General features: G+C 39.8%; 1 protein-coding gene across 6 annotated transcripts in view; it reads right to left on the reverse strand.

The window, feature by feature from the left end:
* Nucleotides 1-20,894, reverse strand: part of lpp (LIM domain containing preferred translocation partner in lipoma) — a 167,488-nt gene that overhangs the window by 39,935 nt on the left and 106,659 nt on the right. For all 6 annotated transcript variants that reach the window (XM_084547735.1, XM_084547734.1, XM_084547733.1 and 3 more), the window contains one exon: nucleotides 16,730-17,326. In XM_084547735.1, the coding sequence (XP_084403861.1) occupies nucleotides 16,730-17,326 (597 nt within the window). The remainder of the gene's footprint in view (nucleotides 1-16,729; nucleotides 17,327-20,894) is intronic.

The raw sequence follows: 20,894 nt of genomic DNA on the forward strand, positions 1-20,894 counted from the left end.
TCTTCCAGCAGAGCATGTTAATATGACACTTATGTGTGTTGCACATATGTCAGAGTTTGCATACAGAAGTCATGTTTTGCATTTCTGTCTGCAGTAAAGGCAAAAATAACTTATTTAAACAGGAAAGTTAAGCTTATGTAAGGACCAAGTTTAGCCAGTCACTCATATTTTACATACCGCTGTAGTTTGGATTAATGATTATGTATTAGTTTAGAATGTAAAAAACACACTCAAGCGTTTAAGGGTTAATAATCATTCACTTGACTCACTGTATGTGTCAGTCAAAGTTACAAAAATATATACACAATGTAGATGTAGTTTCAACAAGCGATAATGCAAATTTACAGCCAATGTGAAATGACTACCGTCAATGGTCTGCTGAGTTTATTTCCAGAGACGGTGAGAAATGCTGAGCTCTGCTCACTGTCCACGATGTATCAAGGAGCCTCTACACTTTATGATGCATGACTTTGGCTCAGCCTCGGCTCAGGATGCAGCAGGCTGATAATGGAAGCCCAAACAGTAGGCCTCATTAACTCTGAGGGATCGACACAAACGACGTGCAAATCTTTCTGCCATGCCGGATCGCTCTCTAGAGAGCAGCTGGGCCTGAGCTCCTGGATTCCTTGGCACCTTGTGCCTTCTCAACCGCTCAGCCATCACTAGCCAGGATCGCTTGATGGAGGATTAGGAAGAGATGAAAGGGAACATTCCTCGGTGGTTGGGTATTCCTCTGTTGTCACCTTAAATCTCTTTCCTTTTTAATAATACACAATGGTCAAAGGTGGTGAGCATGGTGGGGCTGAATTCTAACACAACAACCTGCACAAAAGAAAATAAAACGATTCTGTTCAATATCCTTATACAGTAACTCAGAGAAGTGCTCTTGTTGTCAACCTTCTGCTCATTATGCCTGTGTTGGTAGTTTGAGACAGTGAAGGAGATGATTTAACACTGTTAATCTTAGCTCCACATCAAAAGCACATTGGAGAGGGAACGAAATGCTGCTATTACCAGAAACAGACTTTTGAGTTTAAGCTTCATTTATATCTTATCCACTCTTTGACACCCTGCAGCAATGCACTGCCAGAGAGTTTAAAGCACCTTGTTAGGGAGTCTTTTGTGACAGCATGGAATAATTTTTCACTTGAATAAGAGAAAGAAATTGCTTCCCTGCATGCTTTATGATTGCTTCGCAGTTCCTGTTCAGCTTTTCAGAGGCAACAATAGAAACCATACAGCCGCTATACGTGCTGCCGACATGATTTTTTCAGTTATGTCTGGCTCAGTTCAGTAAATTGTTTGCCTACACCCTCAGGACACTCAGTCGCTGTTTCATTGAAGTTCCTGCTTAAATTTAGAGGTGACTGTGTTAACAGCTGCACCCATTTTCCACAGTCCTTCCTATATGAAGAAGCTTATAGGTCCGGTCACCTGCCATATCCTTTTTCCTTAATCTGTTGTAATACAAATCACAGACATCTTGATGGAATATCACATGCCTTCAGGCTTACGAATGATTTTTAGGGCACTGTTAAAAGCCAGACCACTAAAAATCAAAAACAACCAAAACATCTGTAAATGCCCACTGATGTAAGCTACCTGATACAGCATGACTGAGTCTGGGAGCCGATCACTGCCCGACTGCCACATCTATGAATAAACCTGTGTGCGCCACCCACTGTGGAATTGGCATTGTGTCAGAACTGATTAAGTGAGGAGTGGAGTTGGGTGGGTGTGGGGCGAGGGGTTCAGTACATGCTCTCACCTGATGCCCTGACAGCATAGTGTCCTGCTAAGAGCCAAACCTCAGGCTCTGTCTTTCTTGCTCTCCACTGCAGTGATAGAGAGTGAACAGGAGAGACAACCGTTCTCAGGGCATCAGATCTACACCTCTGCAAGAGGAGGTGGAACAAATGAGTGCACGTGAGCAGGAAGCTGGAACTATTTACATATCATCACCTGCTATGTTGCAGAATGTTGCAGGGGAACGAACAGATCTGAAGGATAAAAACACGGCACAGAGCATCAGCTTTGCGTGTCATGGTAAAGAAGCGACATTATTATCTTACAGAGGTATCATAATGTGAGGAGGATGTAAATGATTAATTGATCTGATCCTCCTGGTGTCCTGCACACAATATATAATTATTATTAGGGCTGTCAAAATGAATTTTTAATGTGCTATTAACGCACACACGTTCTGTTTTTATGACCTCGGCCCAAACTGTAGTTTGGGAAATCAGAAAGCGATCAAAGCAGCAGTAACACAGAGAAAAACAAGCAGAATCTGAAGTGCTGTAGCAGGAAATAATTTGACCCTACGAAAGACTGGTTGTCCACAAACAGGAGGGTTAGGAGTTCGATCACTAGAGCATGCCACATGACAAAGTGTCCTTGAGCAAGACACCAAATCCCTAGTTGCTCATAGTGGTTGGCACTGGTGTGCAAATGTGTCACTGTGACTGTAAAGCGCTTTAAGTACCAACCGGTAGAAAAGTGGTATACAAATACAAGACCAGGTTATCATTTACCAAAACTGCAAAAACTTCCGAAAAAACGCAAGCAGAAATAAACGAGCAGAAATGAATGAAGAAACAGATCTTTTGAAAAGAGAGTCCAGCTTCAAATCCATTCTAGATGTCATTGTCATCTGTAACGTAGACGCCTGGACAACAATATTCTGGACAGTATTTGTCATTGCATTATTTTGTTGCAATAATAATAATAATATACAATTGCATAAAGCAGCATATTTGTCTGCTCCCATGCGAGTAATAAAAACTTAAAAATATCCCTTTAAGGTGCATTTACAATGGATTAAAAAATATGATTTATTTGCATTAATCGCATATAAACTATGGAAATTATGCAATTAATTAAGTTTAAATATTTTGATCTATTAACACTCCTATTTTAACAGTTTTTCATTTCATTACAAACAATTCCCTAAATAAAGGATGTTTTGGCAATTTTCACTCAAGAGAGCGGGAGCCAGCTTGGAATCTGGTGTCCAGTTCAGAGCCATGGTTTTAACGGTCTGGCAATTTAGTATAACCACAACTAGACCATGGAAGAGAGACAGCTAACGATAGCTAGAGCCCCCTCCTGTGTATAATGTGGGACAAACACAACATTGTGGGAGAAGCCACTGAGTCAGCAGGCGTTTTAATCACATGAAAGAAATGCAACATCTAGTGGGGGTCAGTGGCCACATTAGAAAATCACAAAAGTAGAAGTACTAATTAGATTCCAGCAATTTTACTAGCTTCCAGTGTCAGAGGAGAATACAGACCCAATAGCACAGTGGGTCCTCCTGAATGTTGAATGTTATAAAGACGTATATGACCAAGAACTGGCTGAAATGGACAGAAATGTGGGCTAAACAAGGCTTTGATGTCTTCCAGTCAGTATAGTACCCCATGCCAGTTGCCAGCATGCTAGCAACAGAGGCTCTCAAACAAACAGCGGGTTCTACAAAAATATCCAAAAAAAATTTGGGGGGGAAAAAAACCAATATCTTCAGTTTTGTTATTGTTTATATTTCCTTCTGCAAAAAATGAAGTGAACTTAAATGTCTGTTCAACTTTTGAGGAATCACTAGCAGTGTCTTCATATTTGGGCCAGTCTTTTTTAGCACAGTCCAAAAGCAATGTGCAAAGACAATGAGATTGAGAGCCCCTGCATGAAACCACTGAGCTGAAAGTGATAACCAGAAGGGGGGAAACGGCAAGCACTGTAGAAAGAGCCCAATGAAAGACAACGGCTAAACTTCACTAATCTGTGTCTCTAAACCTGCAGTCATCTATCGCTGCATATTGCTTCTGTTCTGCTTCTTGTAAATGCAATATTGCACCTTACACCAAATACAATTGTCCCACCTTTAACAATAGCTCAACGTTTTCCTGCGCGATCAGCACAAACTGAAGAAAGGCACAATCACTCACATACATATTTATCCACAGATTAAATGATGACGGACTTTTACAATACAAAATGCTCTTTAGTGTCAATGGAGCTGCAGCTTTAACTCAGGCTTTTAAAAGAGAAGCTTTAGTCAGCTCACAATCTGACACCCTGTCTTTTTGTCTCCCTAAATCACAATAGAATTATCTGAAATGGACACAGAGCCTTTGGAAGGGAAATGGTTATTAAAATAATAGTAATAATAAATCACAACAACAGCAAATGGACCGTTGCATTAGTAAAGGTTCATGAGGAATCACATTTTTTTTTTATTGGATTGGAAATATCTAAAAATAAGCATTTGTTGCCGCAGCACTAAACGTGTGATTATAGCAGCTTAGGCGACTCCGTTTCACCAAAACAATAAAAGGATTGCTGGATCAGTCACACTATCCTTTCACCGAGTTTGTGTGTGTCTGCATGTGTGTGTGTTGACTCGGGCTTCAGTACAATCTGACACTGTACACTAAGAGCTATCAGTTTATAGTGGATGGCTTTATTTAGTTCCATCCTGCAGAGACCATTTCTCACAGCTGTTTCTTTGCATGTGTTACTATAACACAGAAGTGCACCTCAATAGAAACCTTGTTGAGCACCTCGTTATGGTGATTGATTCAAAAGACTGACCAGGCTGAATTAAGAGTAATAGGAAATACAATTTGTCAGGTATTTCACTTGGGATAACAGTAACAAGAATAACATTTGTGAAGGAAAGTCGCTTCGTCATTTCTTCTAGAGGCTGCATGATTAATTTAAGAGTTGTCTTAAGTGCGGGAAAGGGATCACATGTTGGTGGCTTTATGTAATCCAGTTGATGAATATGCTGCTTGCGATGTTAAACAGGTTATGAGTAATCTGTAATGCATTACACTTTGAGAGGAACCATCACAGCGCTGCAAATTAAGCTCAAGGCCACCTTCTGAGGAGGCGCAGATAAAGTATACATTCTCTCCAAACAAAATAGGTCATGCTGTTTCAGCTCCAATTAAATGCCGCAGAAAAAAATAACAGCCAACTGTAGAGCAGCTGTGTACAGAGCAGCCGACGATAATTAAAAATTAACCAATTCCATAATTGACATTTTCCACAGCCATTCAAGTTCGTTGCAGTAAACTGAATCCATATAAAGGGCTGATTTTCGCAGACATGTAATGTATGTAGAGGGGCCTTTCAATGTTTGTGAGATTGTGCGTGTCTAAAAACTAGGTCATCTGTTCGGAACTGACACATCCCCCTGCAAACAGATATTTGAAAATCTGGGAGTGTAGAGAGGGCTGCCACAAGCAATCGGAAAAAACAACAACAACGACAAATGACTGCACAAATTGTTGGGACGGAGATAAAACTTATTTGGTGTCTCATTGTATACCATTACAATCCTGTGAAATGAGCAAACACCATATTACACAGGATACAGGTTTCCCTGGTTTTGGGTGAGAGCTGAAAATCTTTCCTCATGTGGTCGTCGGAATCTATATTTAAACGCATGTGGTGGACGTAATGAAGACTCACACAGGTTATCCCTTCAAATCGATGTATTGGCAACCTGCACTTCCCTTTTGTAATACACAGTGTTGTCGATCTCCTGTGTAATTTTACCTCCCAAGCAAACCATGATATATCCTTCTCCTTTCCACCTAAACAACCACATGGTTTATCTGAATGACACCCTGAAAGATAACTCCTGACCAAACACTACCGCTAGAAACGCCAACAACACACAAAAAGCTGGTCCACTCAGGGGACGCTTCCTTGATGAGAAAAAAAAATGTTTCGAAAGTGCACACGTTTCATGTACTCTGATCCAGGAGTGGAGAAAAGACTGCCTTTTCTGGACAGAGGAGGATGTGAAGAGGGCAGAGAGGAATCTAGTTTTAGCAATGCTCCAAAAAAAAAAACCTGAGAAAACTTGTTTGTGTGCAGAAAGACACTGTAGGGGACCATGTCCAGGAGGAGCCAGCAGGGGCCACTGTTTATGCAGTTGGTTTTGGCTGCCTAGTGTCTGATTCACCCTAGAGGAGTCTATGTTGTAAGGTGAATTATACTTAGTGGCTATTGTGCTTGGATCAGTAAATTAGCAATTAAATATATTAGCGGTCAAACAGTGTCCGTGAGTTCATAATATTCATCAGTTCTTCAAATAACCTTAAAAACAAAGGCTTAAATAGATGTTTAATACTTTCTGTTGTCTAAATACAAGTGCTGTCAAATATTTGCAGAGGATGGATCGAGCTTACCCAGCATGCCGCAGTGTCAGGGCTATAGTGGTAAAACAGAGGTTGGTCTAACCCTCTATCACAGGTACATGAGGGTTGTAATGATGGAAGAATGGACCTGTCAGTCTCTGACATGAAACCATGAAAGCTATCAAATCAAACACAATCTACGTTATATAATCTTTCTCGTAGAATTCAGTCTGGAACTGAACGAAATGACCAAACTCACTGATGTGAGTTTAAACTTGGTAAAGTGAAGGTTTTGACTGACCAGAAACAAGAATCAAGACAGCGTATTAATATAAGATGGTTTATCACAACTAGCACTGTTTAAAAACTCATTGTATAGCACATTGTTTGGCTTTAAACATCTCATTTTTAGACCACATTGAAATCTTCAGTGTAGCAGCTGACTCCTGGCTTCACCCTGAATCAGTTATTATCTCGCTTCCTTGCATCTCTCTGTTTAAATCTTGAATCAGTTGCACTTTCTTATATTTTCAGTCTACTGTTCCATTTTAATGTTCTCCCTCTCTCCTGATCCCTTCATTCAGTATCAAGCACTACTGTAATGTGGTGTGAATACAGGTCATGAGCTGGGGAGGTACTTCCATGATAACTTGAAGTGAACTCTTAAAGTGAGACTATATAAAAACAAGTGACTACTTGCTTTGCGCTGTTTTGTTTGACAGGTTGCTGTTTTTTTGATTAAGATGTCAGTGTCTTTCCAAGGCCTTTTATCTTCAGAACGAAGGGTGCGTTTGTTTTAAGACGTAGCACATGTGGGTAGTGGTTTGATGTCAAGGGGCTGCGTAAACACCATTTCAGAATTTGAGAGGCGGCTAAATGCCTCTACAGCCCTGCACAGTATCACAAACTAACCACAGTTAAAGCTGCAGAATAATCTCAGTACTGCAGGATACATCTGCAGCTCTTCACTACAGGCCAGCGAGGTGAGGCTGAAAACAAGAAAATAAACTGCTCAGACATTTTGGATTGCCGGGGCCCACTGAACTGCAATGACAGCTATTGATCCAGCCAGTTATTTACCAGCCGTGCTCGTCGTCTCCGAGGGGGCAAGAAGGGAATAGGGTGGCAGGGCCTATTATTTATGAGCAGTTATGTGACAAACACTTCTGATCTACTGGAGGTTACGACTGGTTGAATGGACTGGCCAATCAACAACTAACAAAAAAGGACTTGAAAGAAAGCACAGCAACTTCCGAGTGAGACCAACAAGTACAAAATGAATGTCATTTAATAAAAGTGCTGACCTAGTAGTATTATTTTGAGTCAAGTCGCTTTTATAAGTTTTTTTTATATATTTCATGGTTCCACTTTGCGCACTGAAACACCCATCTGTGTATGGGGCTGATTGCGTAATGACAAACTAGGGGTAAATGCCAAGAATCAAGAGCTCTGCATTTCCAGGGTATTATGACTAGAATTTCCTCCCACTTCCTAGGAAAAATACATGTGGGAATCTGGGAACTTTCCAATCCAACAATTTTACAACAGTCCAACAAAGCAAATGGGTAGACAGCGAAAAAAAAGAAAAAAACATAAATAAAGATAGTAAAAGGACAGATACTTTATATCGCTCCTCATCTTACATCAGCATGGTTATATACTATAACCAGAAAATATATTAAAAAAAATGTAAATGATGGCCAATGAACAACTAAACAACTTTAGTGGTTCATTTTCTGTAGTTCTGTGAATCCATGGAAAAGCAAGATACATTCAACAACCATGGGATTTTATTCAACTAACTATATCAGACTATTACAATGTGAGCTGTAAGCCCATACATTTGAGACTGAATGTGGCCTATTTTATGAATAACCCTCTTGACTTTTTCAAATTTCTCATATTACTTGACATGAATTTATATTTCCATAAATTCCTAAAGTCATCTGATATATGGACTTATAAAACACCACCAGATGTGTCAGTTACTAGCCCTTTCTTCACAGCTGACATTTTTGACACAATTTAGCAGAAAAGGCTAATCTTTTACTAACAATACTCTATGAAAATGACTATTGCACCATTTGGCACATTACCTCCACTAACAACAGCAGTGGATAAGCCTGAAACTGTTATCAGGAACCTGTGTCAAAACATTGCTCCATAGCACTCCTTGTGGTGAAAACCCCCACAAGGCACCTTTAATTTTTCATCCATTAGTCTCACATATCTAGCAGCAGAAAAGTTTGCGTTGTTCATTGCTCTTACTAAGCTACTGAATAATTTAACAAATAATTTACAGTTGTACTTATTTTTAGTTTATTCTTGTTCTCAATGAATTATATTATTTGAATTTTGAACAATAAACTCTGGTCTTGGATACATGTTGTATTTGACCACAAACAACTATAGATTAATCAGAATGACATCTAACTTAACTCATAAACAATTATTTTCATATTTGGAAAAGCCTACAGCAGAGATCACTTAAATGTAAAAATTCTTCTATTTACTAATTCTACAAGTTAGTCTTACTGGGCCTAATTCCTCTGTGTTGTTGCTCGTGGCTATATTTACGCTGGAGATTTGTTAAAGCCCAGAGAGCCTGTTTTAAACCTGTAAGCAACTACTGAAAGGAAGCTTTCTCATGTGCTGGCACAAGAAACTGAAACATAAGCAGATCCACTTTAAATCACTGACCTCAAGGATCAGGTCCAGTTAACTGACCTTTAGTCTGTGAAGCATTTAGTAACCAGATCCTATGTGGACCACCACCACGCACTATGTCCTCCAACAGCATGGTTGTAAGGCACAGCGGTAATTATATACAGTAGCTTGTGCATGTTGGGCCATTTGATCCCTGTCACACAGTCTGACCTGCATTAGAGGTGTAATGACTTCTGATGATACAACATATGAGAATGTGCGCTGCATGGTTACAAGACATAAGTCAGTCAACTGATATGAAGCAATAGGTTTAATATTCCAAACAGAAACAAGTTACAAGGGAGAGCGGGTTTAGCTACCTGATGTGGCCTTTTCTGGTATGTGCCAATGTCTTTACAAAGACTCCAATTCAAATGACGATAGCAACTTTATTTTTAAGTAATTACTAATTTGAATAATTAGTAAAGGGCAGGTATTACACTATTAGAAGTATTTGCTGTGTAAACCTAGCCTGACGAGCCAGACCCACATTAAATGTAGGGTCTGGGCACTCTCCATAGACAGGGCTCAACCGGAGGGGTGGGATAAACGGTTGTCTTTCAAACTCCCTCTCCACGCAATAGGATAGCGCTACAACCAATCAGAGCAACGAAGAAGGTGACGTAGTCAGAGCGACGGAAAAGAGAGTTCCTTGCATGTGTTGTGGAAAAAACTTATCCTAATCGATATTAAATAGTTCTTGTTGCATCCTGTTTTTTTTTTTTTTTTTTATGAGTTCGCCTACAGGTTGAGTTTCTCCTGCATTAATCATTTTTAAGCTGTGGATCAAACTTTTGCCGTATCCGGTTGGCAAAACTCCAAATACATCCTTCTTTTGTAAGAACGACCTCAGTGCAGTTTCTTGTTCTTTTCTCAGAGAAAAGCTTAACTTCAAGTCTTTCAGAGTGGCGGCCAAAGCCGATTCGAAAGAAAGTTGTTCGCTAGCAGCAGCCATCGCTCTGGTAGTTCTAGCAGGATGGGGAATTCACGCGTAATTCACGGAACTTATGGTCGCAGGTCAGTCGTCATCATGTTAAGGCCGCCCACCGACTCGTGATTGGCCCGGTCCATCTTGGATTTTTCGAAATCTCAAGTCAACGGAGAGTAACTAGACTGCCCCTGGAAGCAAATGTAATTTGCTGCCACTAGGGGCGCGTCTAGATTCTAGGCTAGTGTAAACCTATAATTGTACTTTAAATAATCATTTAAGGGACTTTGAACTTTAAAGATTTCACAAAGTCATGTGACTGATGGCTACCTGATACTGCATAGTGATAATGTAAAATGATGCCTTCACATGGAGTTGTATTTGCTGGTTTCATAAAAGGAATTTGACTGAGCCACTGTAGCATCACTACATAAACGTGGGTTATATTAAAAGTAGTGGTCAGAAACGTAGCTTTGGGACCGAAGGGTCCCAGTTTCCCATCTCCCTATGTCCATGGCTGAGAAACCTTGATCAAGCACCTAACCCCCCAAGCTCCCCAAGCGTTATAGAAGTGGCAGTCTAGTAGTGTGTGAACGAATTAATAGTTCCCTTATAGATCCGCATGTGGGATCAATAAGGGAATAATAATAATAATAATTATTATTATTATTAAAAAGAGAGTAATACTGTTATCACAGCTTTAAAGTACTTTTTGACCACTAGAAGGGTTTTAGAGCAATGTTTCTGCAGCCATCGAACTGTAGTACAAATTACCCATACAAAAAAGAAAGAAAAAGCAAATTGATGCACGTTCCAACTTCTACTGCTGGCGAATATTTGATATACATTCAGTGGACTTTGGATGTCACATGCAAATCCTTCGGTCTTTAAGCTTTTATTGATACGCCAGGTTTTTCATATCAGCTAGGCATATTTAATGTATATAGTACGTTACACGCGCTGAGAAGCAGGAAAATTTGCTCTCGCTGCTTGGCCTCCGAGAACAAGAAAAACTTTTGCCCAAGCCAGGTAACTCAAGTTCTGAACTCCGGGGAAGTCCTCATAGCCCTTCCACTGCACCATACGTCAGCACTTTTTTTTTTTGTATTTTCAGATGTCAGCCAGTTGTTTTGATGACTGTGTCCGTCGGATCACGGCGTTCTTTCAGCATGCACCCACGCGCAGCATGCCTATGTCTACGCAAGAGAGATTTACAGTCACACTGTGAACATTAGCATCTGGGAACTCATTTCCTCTAGCAATTCGGCATTAACGTTGATGTGTCGAGAACAGCTACGAGAACTCCCAAATGAGGGCTGCAAGAATAAAATTACGTCAATTTGTTCTTACAGCCCTCAGTGTGAGAACAAACTTCTTGTAGAGTATGTAACAACCTTAAAGGTGGCCTTATTGTAGCAAGCATAAAATGGCCGTTCCCTCAAAGACAGAAAAGAAAACAACTGCTAGCAATTAAATATTAATTCAGATTTCAAAAATAAGTAGCTGTACAAATATTTTATATTGGTAGATGGAAAGGAATTCAGCACATTTGTAACCCCCAAAGAATACGCACAAGGTACTTTTTTTTATCAACCATAAATGACCTCTCTACTTACGTATAAAGGCAGGCAAATGTTACTGTATGTGTCCAGTTTATGTTCATTCATACGTTAAAATCCTCACATTTTTAGTTTGTTAGATAAAAGGAAATAGTGTTTATAGTGAAAAATTCAAAGACTGTTATTTATGCTTTTATGCATAATCTTAATTACTTGAACAGTATGAGAAGAAACCTAGAAACTGTTGAAAGGGCAGAAAGGCTCACAGGTGTAATTGGAGTATTCATATTTAGATATGAGTGGGAGTGCTTTTTTCTCATTTTTCATTTTGTTTTAAATTGTGCTGTCAAGACAACATCACTGAGAAACTGCATAAAAAAAGTTCTAACTGTACTTCTAGGTTCACTACCTGCATACACATTAACGTTAGTAAATAGAAACAGATATAATGATGGTGTCTTTTAAGTCTGGTGATATTTGAATGACAAATAAACACATGTTTTGAGGTACACAGTGAGAATTTAAGGCTGCTTTTTTTGATGATGCATTAACACTCTAAGGTTTAGTAAAAATAGATGGCAGCTTTAAGGAATTCTAAGGAAGTATTTAGTTCTTTTTCATGTAGCCACAGGGCAACTCTGTTGATAAGACTATAGAAAAACACACAAATAGTATATATGTGGATGAGCTTTCAGTCTTATAGCTCAACAGAGCTATAAAGAAAATATAAATAGATCAGGGGGTCACAGAAAGATATTCAATGCGTATGATAGCAACACTGATCTGAATTATTTCAATGAGGCTACTTCATTGCTTCTACGTTGAAATTTTCATAGTCATAAAAACATGGGACTGCTTGTTAATAGCTGGTGTTGAATAAAGTGCAATTTGTTTCCAGGTACATCCACACATAAAAAAGATCACAGCGTTGCAGATAACATGCCTTCATCTTGTCAAAGCCTTGGGCTCTTGCTTTGTAGTTACACATGGTAACCCAGCTCTAGTCACAGAATCCTCTCTGGCAATCTATAACAGAGCTGGGTAACCCTACACTCAGCGTGACGGCTGTTTTAAGGCCTGCACATGAATGTAGGTCACCTAGGGTCAACTACCTGATGAGACGATATGATGTAAACACAGCAAGTGTTCACACCTGATCACCTTTCCACGCATAAGTGGAACTAACTCTCATGCAGATGCAACCCTGTTTATAGTATACATTTATCTAATGTATATAGCAAGATGTTTTAAATTAAACATAATGGTGAGCAGACATAATAAAGAAAGCTGTTAATTATTATAATCATTAACAGTAGCCATCGTTGCGGTTAGGTTTAGGTGCATGAAAGAACAGATCCTTATATCCTATAATCTTCAGACACTGCTTAATAAAACCACAATTCCTAATCTGGGGTTCCCCAGGGGTCTATCATAGGTCCAGTTTTATTTTATTTGATATACATGTAAACCTGAGGTTTATCTTCTTTAGACACTGAATTGTATTGTTAGGCTACACACTATAGCTTGATACAGCCTGATACAGCCTGATGTATTCTGGATCTGATTCAGGGGCCATCCACACGGAGACGCTTTTTGGTCTAAACGCAGATGTTTTGCATCGTTTTGGCCGATCGTCCAAACGAATCCTGTAAACACATTGCCTTAAAACGCACTTTTCTGAAACCTGGTCCCAGGGTGAAAAAATTCGCAAACGCAGCCCTTGAATGTTTGTGTGGATGGCGAAAACGCATATTTGCGTTTCCATGATGTCATCGCCACACACCTCGAGCAGCCTTCCACCTCCCGCGAGACGTCTCATAACAACATCAACAACAATGGCGGACTACATGCTCGTGTTCCTGCTGGAGAAGATATTGAGCCTATTAGGGTTACTAGGGCAAAATATCATATATCAATATCATGCGATTTGTAAACAGCGCTCAAGCTTTATGCGCATGCTCCGCCTCTTCCTCTCCGTTTTTGGTGAATTTCTGAAACTGAAACAGCGCCTATAGGCCTGGAATATGAAGTAGCATGTTGAGTCGTGTTGAGATGGATCGATGTGTACGCAAATATTCTTGAAACGATGCCAGGGAAAACGGAGGCGGAAAAGATCATTTTGGTACGTGTGGACGGGGCCTCAGTTTTCCTGTCGTCCAAGACTTGTATTATTGATAGTCTCTCGCCAGATTGGAGGATCTTGTCCAATAACGTCTAACAAAAAGCCTGTAGTTTTACAGTTTAGTTTTGTTTACACCAGGAATCTGACCAAATGGAAATAAAATCTTGTTGCACTGTACAACTTGTGTTCTACAATGACAATAGAAAGCATTCTTATTGTTAGTATAGATATTTCGGATTTTGTTCATTTTTTTACTTCATGTTTCACTGTAGAGCACATAGCAGTTTTGTTTGTCAGAACGTGGTACCTTAGTTATAGTCTTTATTTAGCCACAGACAATTTTAGTTTAATATATAATTTAACACATTATACTACAAACACAATTTTAGGACATTAATAAGGATTCATACCAGGTTACATATTTAAAAGGGCTTTTTTGGGGGGAGGAGGGAGGACATATCCTAATGGCACCATATTGCAAATGTTCTTGTGCAGGTCAAAAGGCAAAGCGGCCAGCACTGGAAGGCAGAAAAATGTTATTTAAACATGTTTGACAGTCGAAACCATTATTGACCTTCGAGGGGCTTTAACTGGCTGCAGGGATTGAGTAGTTCAAAATAATCCTCCCCTGCCAAATGTCACTCAAGCTCAGCAATAACACAAGTCATCGTTCAGCTTAGCTCTCCTCCAATTTCGGGAAAGACTGAAAGACTTGTGGAAATTGCTATGTTAACCGCCGATCTGTTAATTTTTTGGACTATAATAGAGATCAAACACTGCTGGAGTTGGGTAATTAAGTGTACTTGCAAGATGTTGACGTGAGAAGCTGTTTCAACACCTCCACTTTACGTGTGAGTAAGGACATTGTGGGAAATTGGGTGTCGGGTGGCAGAGGGTGACTTGAGGTGAGGCAGAGGCCAGTGCGGCTAATCAGAATAAGTCTAGATGATAGAATTTTATCCAAGGAGTTCATCTTGGACTTCTAATGACACTGACCTTCTATGAATACCCTCAATTATGTGAAATGACCGCTTTAATAAAGTCCTCAATCAAAGTCACAGACCCCCTACTAAGAAAGAGCTGGGAATTACATAAAACCACCATTAACTCTAAGTGACTGAAGATAATTCTAGATAACTATGACAAATATGTTAATGGTCCTTTTTAATTGATGATGGTTTGGTTTATTTACACAGCGGCTTAAAAGAGTCACAACCCACTACTTTAAAGTGGATTTACCATTTGTAAAAGGTTATGTCATGACATCGGGTCAAGCAGAGTGATGATCGTAATGTTAAAGTTGACAGATGTTGCTTTCATTCTAATCTGGCTTTTATAATGTCTATGGCATTAAAGATGGGCTATATTGGGCACAGATAAACAAAAAAAAAACTAATTGGATGCACATATTTTGGTGGAGGGTCAGGCCAAACATTATGTGACACCACATCCCTACAAAGCATGTTCTTTGAATCAAATTGTGCATTTGGAGCATTATATTTCCTGGTTTAAAGCATTCAAATAAAGCAGGAGGAAAGGGGGTTGGCACAGAGCCCATTATCCAGCTACAGTATATCCTTGGGAAACAAAGACAAAAAATGTACATACAGTGTACAAGCTATATCTGTAAAATTAGTGATTTGCTTTTATCTGAAATCAAAGAGATGCTCACAAATCTATTAAACGCCACCTTTTGTTTTTTAATAAAGCATCATACTGGGACCAAAGCAAGCTTTTCAAGCAAAACGTAGACTTTTGTTTTGAACAAATATAATTAGACTTATTTTTGTGTTACTTGCTGCAATGTTGAAGCTAATTTGTATTTAGTAAAGTAGGGTCCTTGATGAGCTATTCCCAGAGGCTAGGAGGCCCAGTTTGTATTTTGAACCCGCATAAAATCCTTGAATTAAAGAAAACTCAGGGGCCTTCCACTTTCCAGAGATTGTCGAAGGCTGAACATACTGAGATTAGAATAGCTGTCTCTGTGGCATAGACTACTCTGTTCTAAGGAAGGAGTGCATTTTCTAATTCTTATCATTCAAGTACCATTCTATAAAAAGATCTAGTGCTGGATCCAGTGTCTTGCACAGCTTTTCATTACTTTGAATGTCTGTTTATTTCTTTGAAGTTTACTTGGAACTTCTTTTTTGTGTTTTATACAGTATACCAAGATATGAGGAATTTATTTATCAAAACAACTTTTAGACATTATATTCTAAAATGACAGTGACAGAATAAATCTTGACCATATGCACATGCTTGCAATTACATGGTCATATGTTCACCAAACCCTATTTTTAATATTACAAGGAAGCTACAAGCTTAGATTTAATTTTAGTAGATATACATTGTAGAATACAAGAAGCCTTTTATGAGACAAATGGAATGGGGGTGGAAACCTCCAACAGAGCAGAGCTTCCAAAAAGGTTCAGAGATACTGTTGATACTGTGCATTTTAAGAAGGTCTCAACTGCACTGTCACCTGAGGCTGCGCAAACATATGCATACTGTACACATACATAACGTAAATACAAATAAACTGACGCAGTAAAAGCGAATACAACAGTGATGTTATTCACAAACATATACCCCTGTACAGCCACCCACACAATTTTCTACTTTATTAAGTAGTATAGCTGTAATATGACATAATGTAGAAAGATCCTGCAGAGAGAGAATGAGACCCAGCTCTGTTCCTCAGACTCTGCCATACTGTGACCATGTAAATGTGTGTAGGTCATTTTTTCAAGTGGTTTCAGTCATTCTGTCGTACCAGAGATAACCAATTGAATAATCGTTTTATTCAACATGAAACTCCTTAAATGTGTGTGGTGACTACAAAGACAGGGTTTTAGATGTAAGTAAGTAGAATTAGCATTTTTCAGTCTTCGAAAGGACAGCTATGCTTTTGACAAAAGCCAGTTTAGGTGTTTCAAATGTCCAGTCACGACTCCTCCAAGACTCTTCCCTGAAGAGCTATTCCAGGGATATCTAACTAGGAAGAAGCTCCAGGGCCATCCTAACCACTACAGGGATTAAATATCCCATCTGACCACTAATCACCTTGGGATTCTCAAGCACCTCCTTGAGAATCCCAAGGTGATTTCAGGTCAGCAATGACTTCCTGCCACCAATTTGGAACATAAAATGTAAAAAATCATGGATGTATGACTGAAAGGATAGCAATAACCTGTTAGAAATCTTTCTAATGACAACTGCTTCAGTAGGTGTTGTGGAATGTATGAGGGAAACCTGTTCTTACCTTTGGTGGAACAGTTGGTCCAGAAGTGTATTGAGCCAAGCCTGGTGGCACATCTGTGATATAGGTCTTCTTGGGGCCTGAAGGTTGGTATGCCTGGGCCTGGACAGGGTCAGGTCTTCGGGAGCTTATTCCGCCTACTTGGGATACTCCAGGGTGGTGCTGTTCTTGATAAGCACCCTGTGCCATTGGAGAGAAGCCAGGTTGTGGTGGGCCATAAGCAAAGTCGGGACCTTTAGGCTGGGCAGGCATGTACTGCACCTGTGCAGGGCTGCGAATGGGCTGCTGGCCAAAGTGGTGCCCACCAGGGGCTTGATGCTGGGGGCCAGGCTGAGCCGACCTCACCTGGACGTTGAAGGTGGGCTGGCTTGGAGTAGATGCTGTAGCGTAAGAGGCTGGAACAGGCTGAGGAGCCATGTGGCTTTGAGATTTGGCCACTGGGCTGGCAGAGGAAGGTGGGATGGAAGAGGCTCCACCGGGGGCCTGAGGTTTGGGTGTAGACTTCTTGGTAGCAGTCAGAGGTGGCTGAGTTGGAATGACCATACGCTTGTAACCAGTCACTGGAGCGTTGGGGGTGGAGCCTGCTGAGGACCCAGAATTCTGAAAAATAGCAGAAAAAATGCCTTCAGTTAAATTAAACAACTAAATTTCAGGGAGAGACATTTTGAACAGTAATGGCTAGAAATGAACATCTAAGGAACATCTCTACATTTTACACACAAGGTAAACTATGTCAAGTGGGTTTTCACCATGTTTACCATTTAGGCTACAGCCTGTCAGCACGCCCTAAATGCTAAAACCCTAAATGTCCACCTCAAGGTAAAGCTAAAGCTATAGTCAGTGGACCACAGTCATAGCATTTATCTTCTTGGCACCAGACATTTCATGCCAATCCATTGAATAGTTGTTGAGATATTTCAGTTTTGACTTATTTCAGTGATAACATCTCTAGAAACGTTTTGTAACTGGCAAGTAAGAGTAACACAACGGACTAAACAATAAATGCAATCCTGTTTAATGAAGAAACACAACAGATGTATTCAACAGCATTTTACCGATGGTTTACGCTCAAATGATTATCCACCCTGCCTCCACAGAGTCAATTACAAGGCTACCTCGACAGCAGAGGCTCTACACTGTCTACGGCCACCCATAATCTATGGCTAATAAAGCTGGAGGGGAAGGGATAAATTGTTTGGCAGAGGACGCCATGACAGCAGATTGGCAATGGCAAATGACACTTGTGCTGACTCCAGCTGCTTGGACGGGAAAGATGTTAAATCACTGAGATTTGTGGAGCTGGTGTTCCTGGGAAGAGATGGCTATAAAGCAGCAACACAACCCACTGTTAAGATTCTCACCGTCTGAGCGACAGTGGCATTTTGATCTCGGTTCCAATGGCAATGAAGGAAGCACAGGCCAAACTCCAGCAAAATACAGACGCTAATAATAGAAAAACAACACTTCACTCAGATGTCACAGGCTTCTGCCCCGAGTGTCTCTCATGTAAGTAATAATTGTTTTTCACTACCACTACATATCGGTGTCAGACGTTCAGCCAGTCTAAAAAGGGTCTATCATTAACCTTGGATGGCCTTATTAGGTTACTGCCTGAAGCCAAAAATCAGAGTCAATTACTAAATTTGCAGTACTAGAGGAACAAAAAAGAACACTTGTAGTCTTTAGACCCTTTTCAACTCAGTTTGATGAGATGTCTTTTAAAATGGGGCAGAGCAACACTTCCAATCGATTTCCCTTTAGAGCTGATCAAAGCCTGCTGCACAGAATGTCACAAATAGTAATGTTTTCCTGCACACTCCCTTATAAATCAACGCTGTAAATTAATAAAGACTGAATAAAGACACACTTATGTTGTATTTCTATCGGTGGAGAAGTATGTAGTAATGTGTTCCTCATAATGTACCGAGATGAAAAGAATTCCAAGTTTTGGTAAAAATGCATCAACTTTGTCTAAATCCCATCTAATCTAAGTCAGAGGGGAGCCCCTAAGGAACCATTAAAAGCTCCAGAAAATATTTTCTGCTCTCACTCTGATTTCTGTCTCAGTGATTAGCGCTGATGTTTATTTAAAAGCTGTGTCTGTCTGCATATGTATGGAAACATCTCCGCTATGCCCTTTAGGAAGTGAAATTACTTAATTTAAATGTTTCATGGGTTTTAAATGCTCTAGATTATTAATTTATCTTTAAGGCCTTAGAACCTACAGTAACATTTAGTTTGCGGAGCACTGGAAATGCAAATTGGCCCCCTCAATATAATTACACTGTCATGGTACGTTTTCCACAAATTACATTAAGAGAATGGATTCAGCCCTTTCTGAGGGTGATGAAACTAATCAAATGCACAAAATCTGAGCTAAAATGTCTGTGTAGGGGAAGAGATTTTCATATTAGCTGAACTCTCTTTTTAGTTGCTGTATGTCCGACAGCCCTATTTATGAGGGCGGTCAAGGACAACATTGTGGGGTCAATGCGGAGATTGACAGGGAGGCAACACAGACAACTGTATTGATAATTATGTTGGCCACACTCAAGAACAGTATTTATTTTGAGTATACTAGCCCAATTAAGAGAGTGGAAACAATCGCACGTATACGCTGGGTTGTAGTCTACGTACACATTTGTCTATTTATTGCTACAAATCTGAATATTATGTTTTTGATATAAATCTCATTATTAACATATATCACTGTGTCTTCAAATACAGGACCTTCGGGTTATTACTAAAATTATATGTTGGCATGTTATTGGAATATGATACCTCCATGTCCTGTTACAGTGCGTATAGCAGTGTGCAACGATGTGCAAGGCACTTCAGTCAGGTATTGAAATGATAATATTGGCTTAGTATCGATAATAACAGTTGCATACATTCCCACTTAAAATAAGATCACACAGTGATTCACTGATTTGTATGATCAGACTTGTCCGTGTCAGTCAGTCTGAAATCTAGGAGTCCAGACATACATCCAGCATCTATCTGAATGCGCCCTGTGTCTCTAACGCTGCCTCCATACACAAACACAACACATGCAGTTTTCAAAAAGTTTTCCCTAACCCCTTCAGAAAAGTTAACCCTCACTCTACACCATAATTCAGCCTGACTTTGCAAACAACTTAAGTGTGAAATTTCACAGAGACTCTCAAGAAAGCCTTTTGACACATTAAAAAAGATTAGGAGAGACTATACAAGCCTTGGGGTGGGGGGTTGGGGGGGAGGCTGAGCAAAACTGTTAACTTTGCATTTCAAACCACGAGGGTGGGGGATTTTTTTTTTATTTTTTTCAGCAAGCTCGGGGAAAACCCCTTAAGAGGAAGAAGTTCTGCATCTTTTCAGACTCATCTAAGACCTTGGATATTTTTCTCTCAACTTTTTCCTGCTTCTTACTCATATAAAAGCGACTGCTCTCGACTGCTGGCTCTGCTGTCCATTTGCATCTGTCCAATTCAGCACTGACAATATGACCGTGGAAGAATTTCCAGTCAACACTGGGGCATTCACTAATCTTCCCTCCGCATTCAGTCATCTTGTCTCGCCGCAATCAGGCACAATAGCCACATTTAACAATCCTTCATCCTCTGCATGGTCGTGAAATTGGGGGTATCAATTCTCTTCCTAAAATAGTTCCAGATAAGGCACATTAAATATGATTAAACAATGTCTCGGTGGAACGTGGCGAGACCTCTGGCTGTTTTGGACTATCTCTTCGTTTGCAGATTAAATGTGTTAGAAACATTTTGGGAACTTTCTGTGCTACGTATCTTACATCTGCACATCGTATTCTTCTTTCGCTCCTTCAAGTGATAGCTGAACGACAACCCTTGCCTTTACAAGTATCTATTTAAAATGCGGCAATATGAAATGCATATTAACATTATTTTTTTCAGATCTTCTGGAAATTCCAATTTGCATAAGGTTTTGGGAGAAATTCAGAAATTTGTAAGAGGAACTGAATTACTGAAATCAGTTTCAAAAGTAGGGAAAATAGTATTTTAATTAATGGCGTTATTATTTTCTACCTATGAACCCTTGAGGCTCCTTTCATATTTTCTCTGGCATGTCTAATTTTCTACAAGGCTGAATGTGACCTGAGTGTTTCTTTGGATTTTTGGTGTTACTCAGTTTTATCTGAGGACGTCTGAGGAAC

Source organism: Chelon labrosus (assembly GCF_963514085.1).
Source record: "Chelon labrosus genome assembly, chromosome: 7".
NCBI lineage: Eukaryota > Metazoa > Chordata > Actinopteri > Mugiliformes > Mugilidae > Chelon > Chelon labrosus.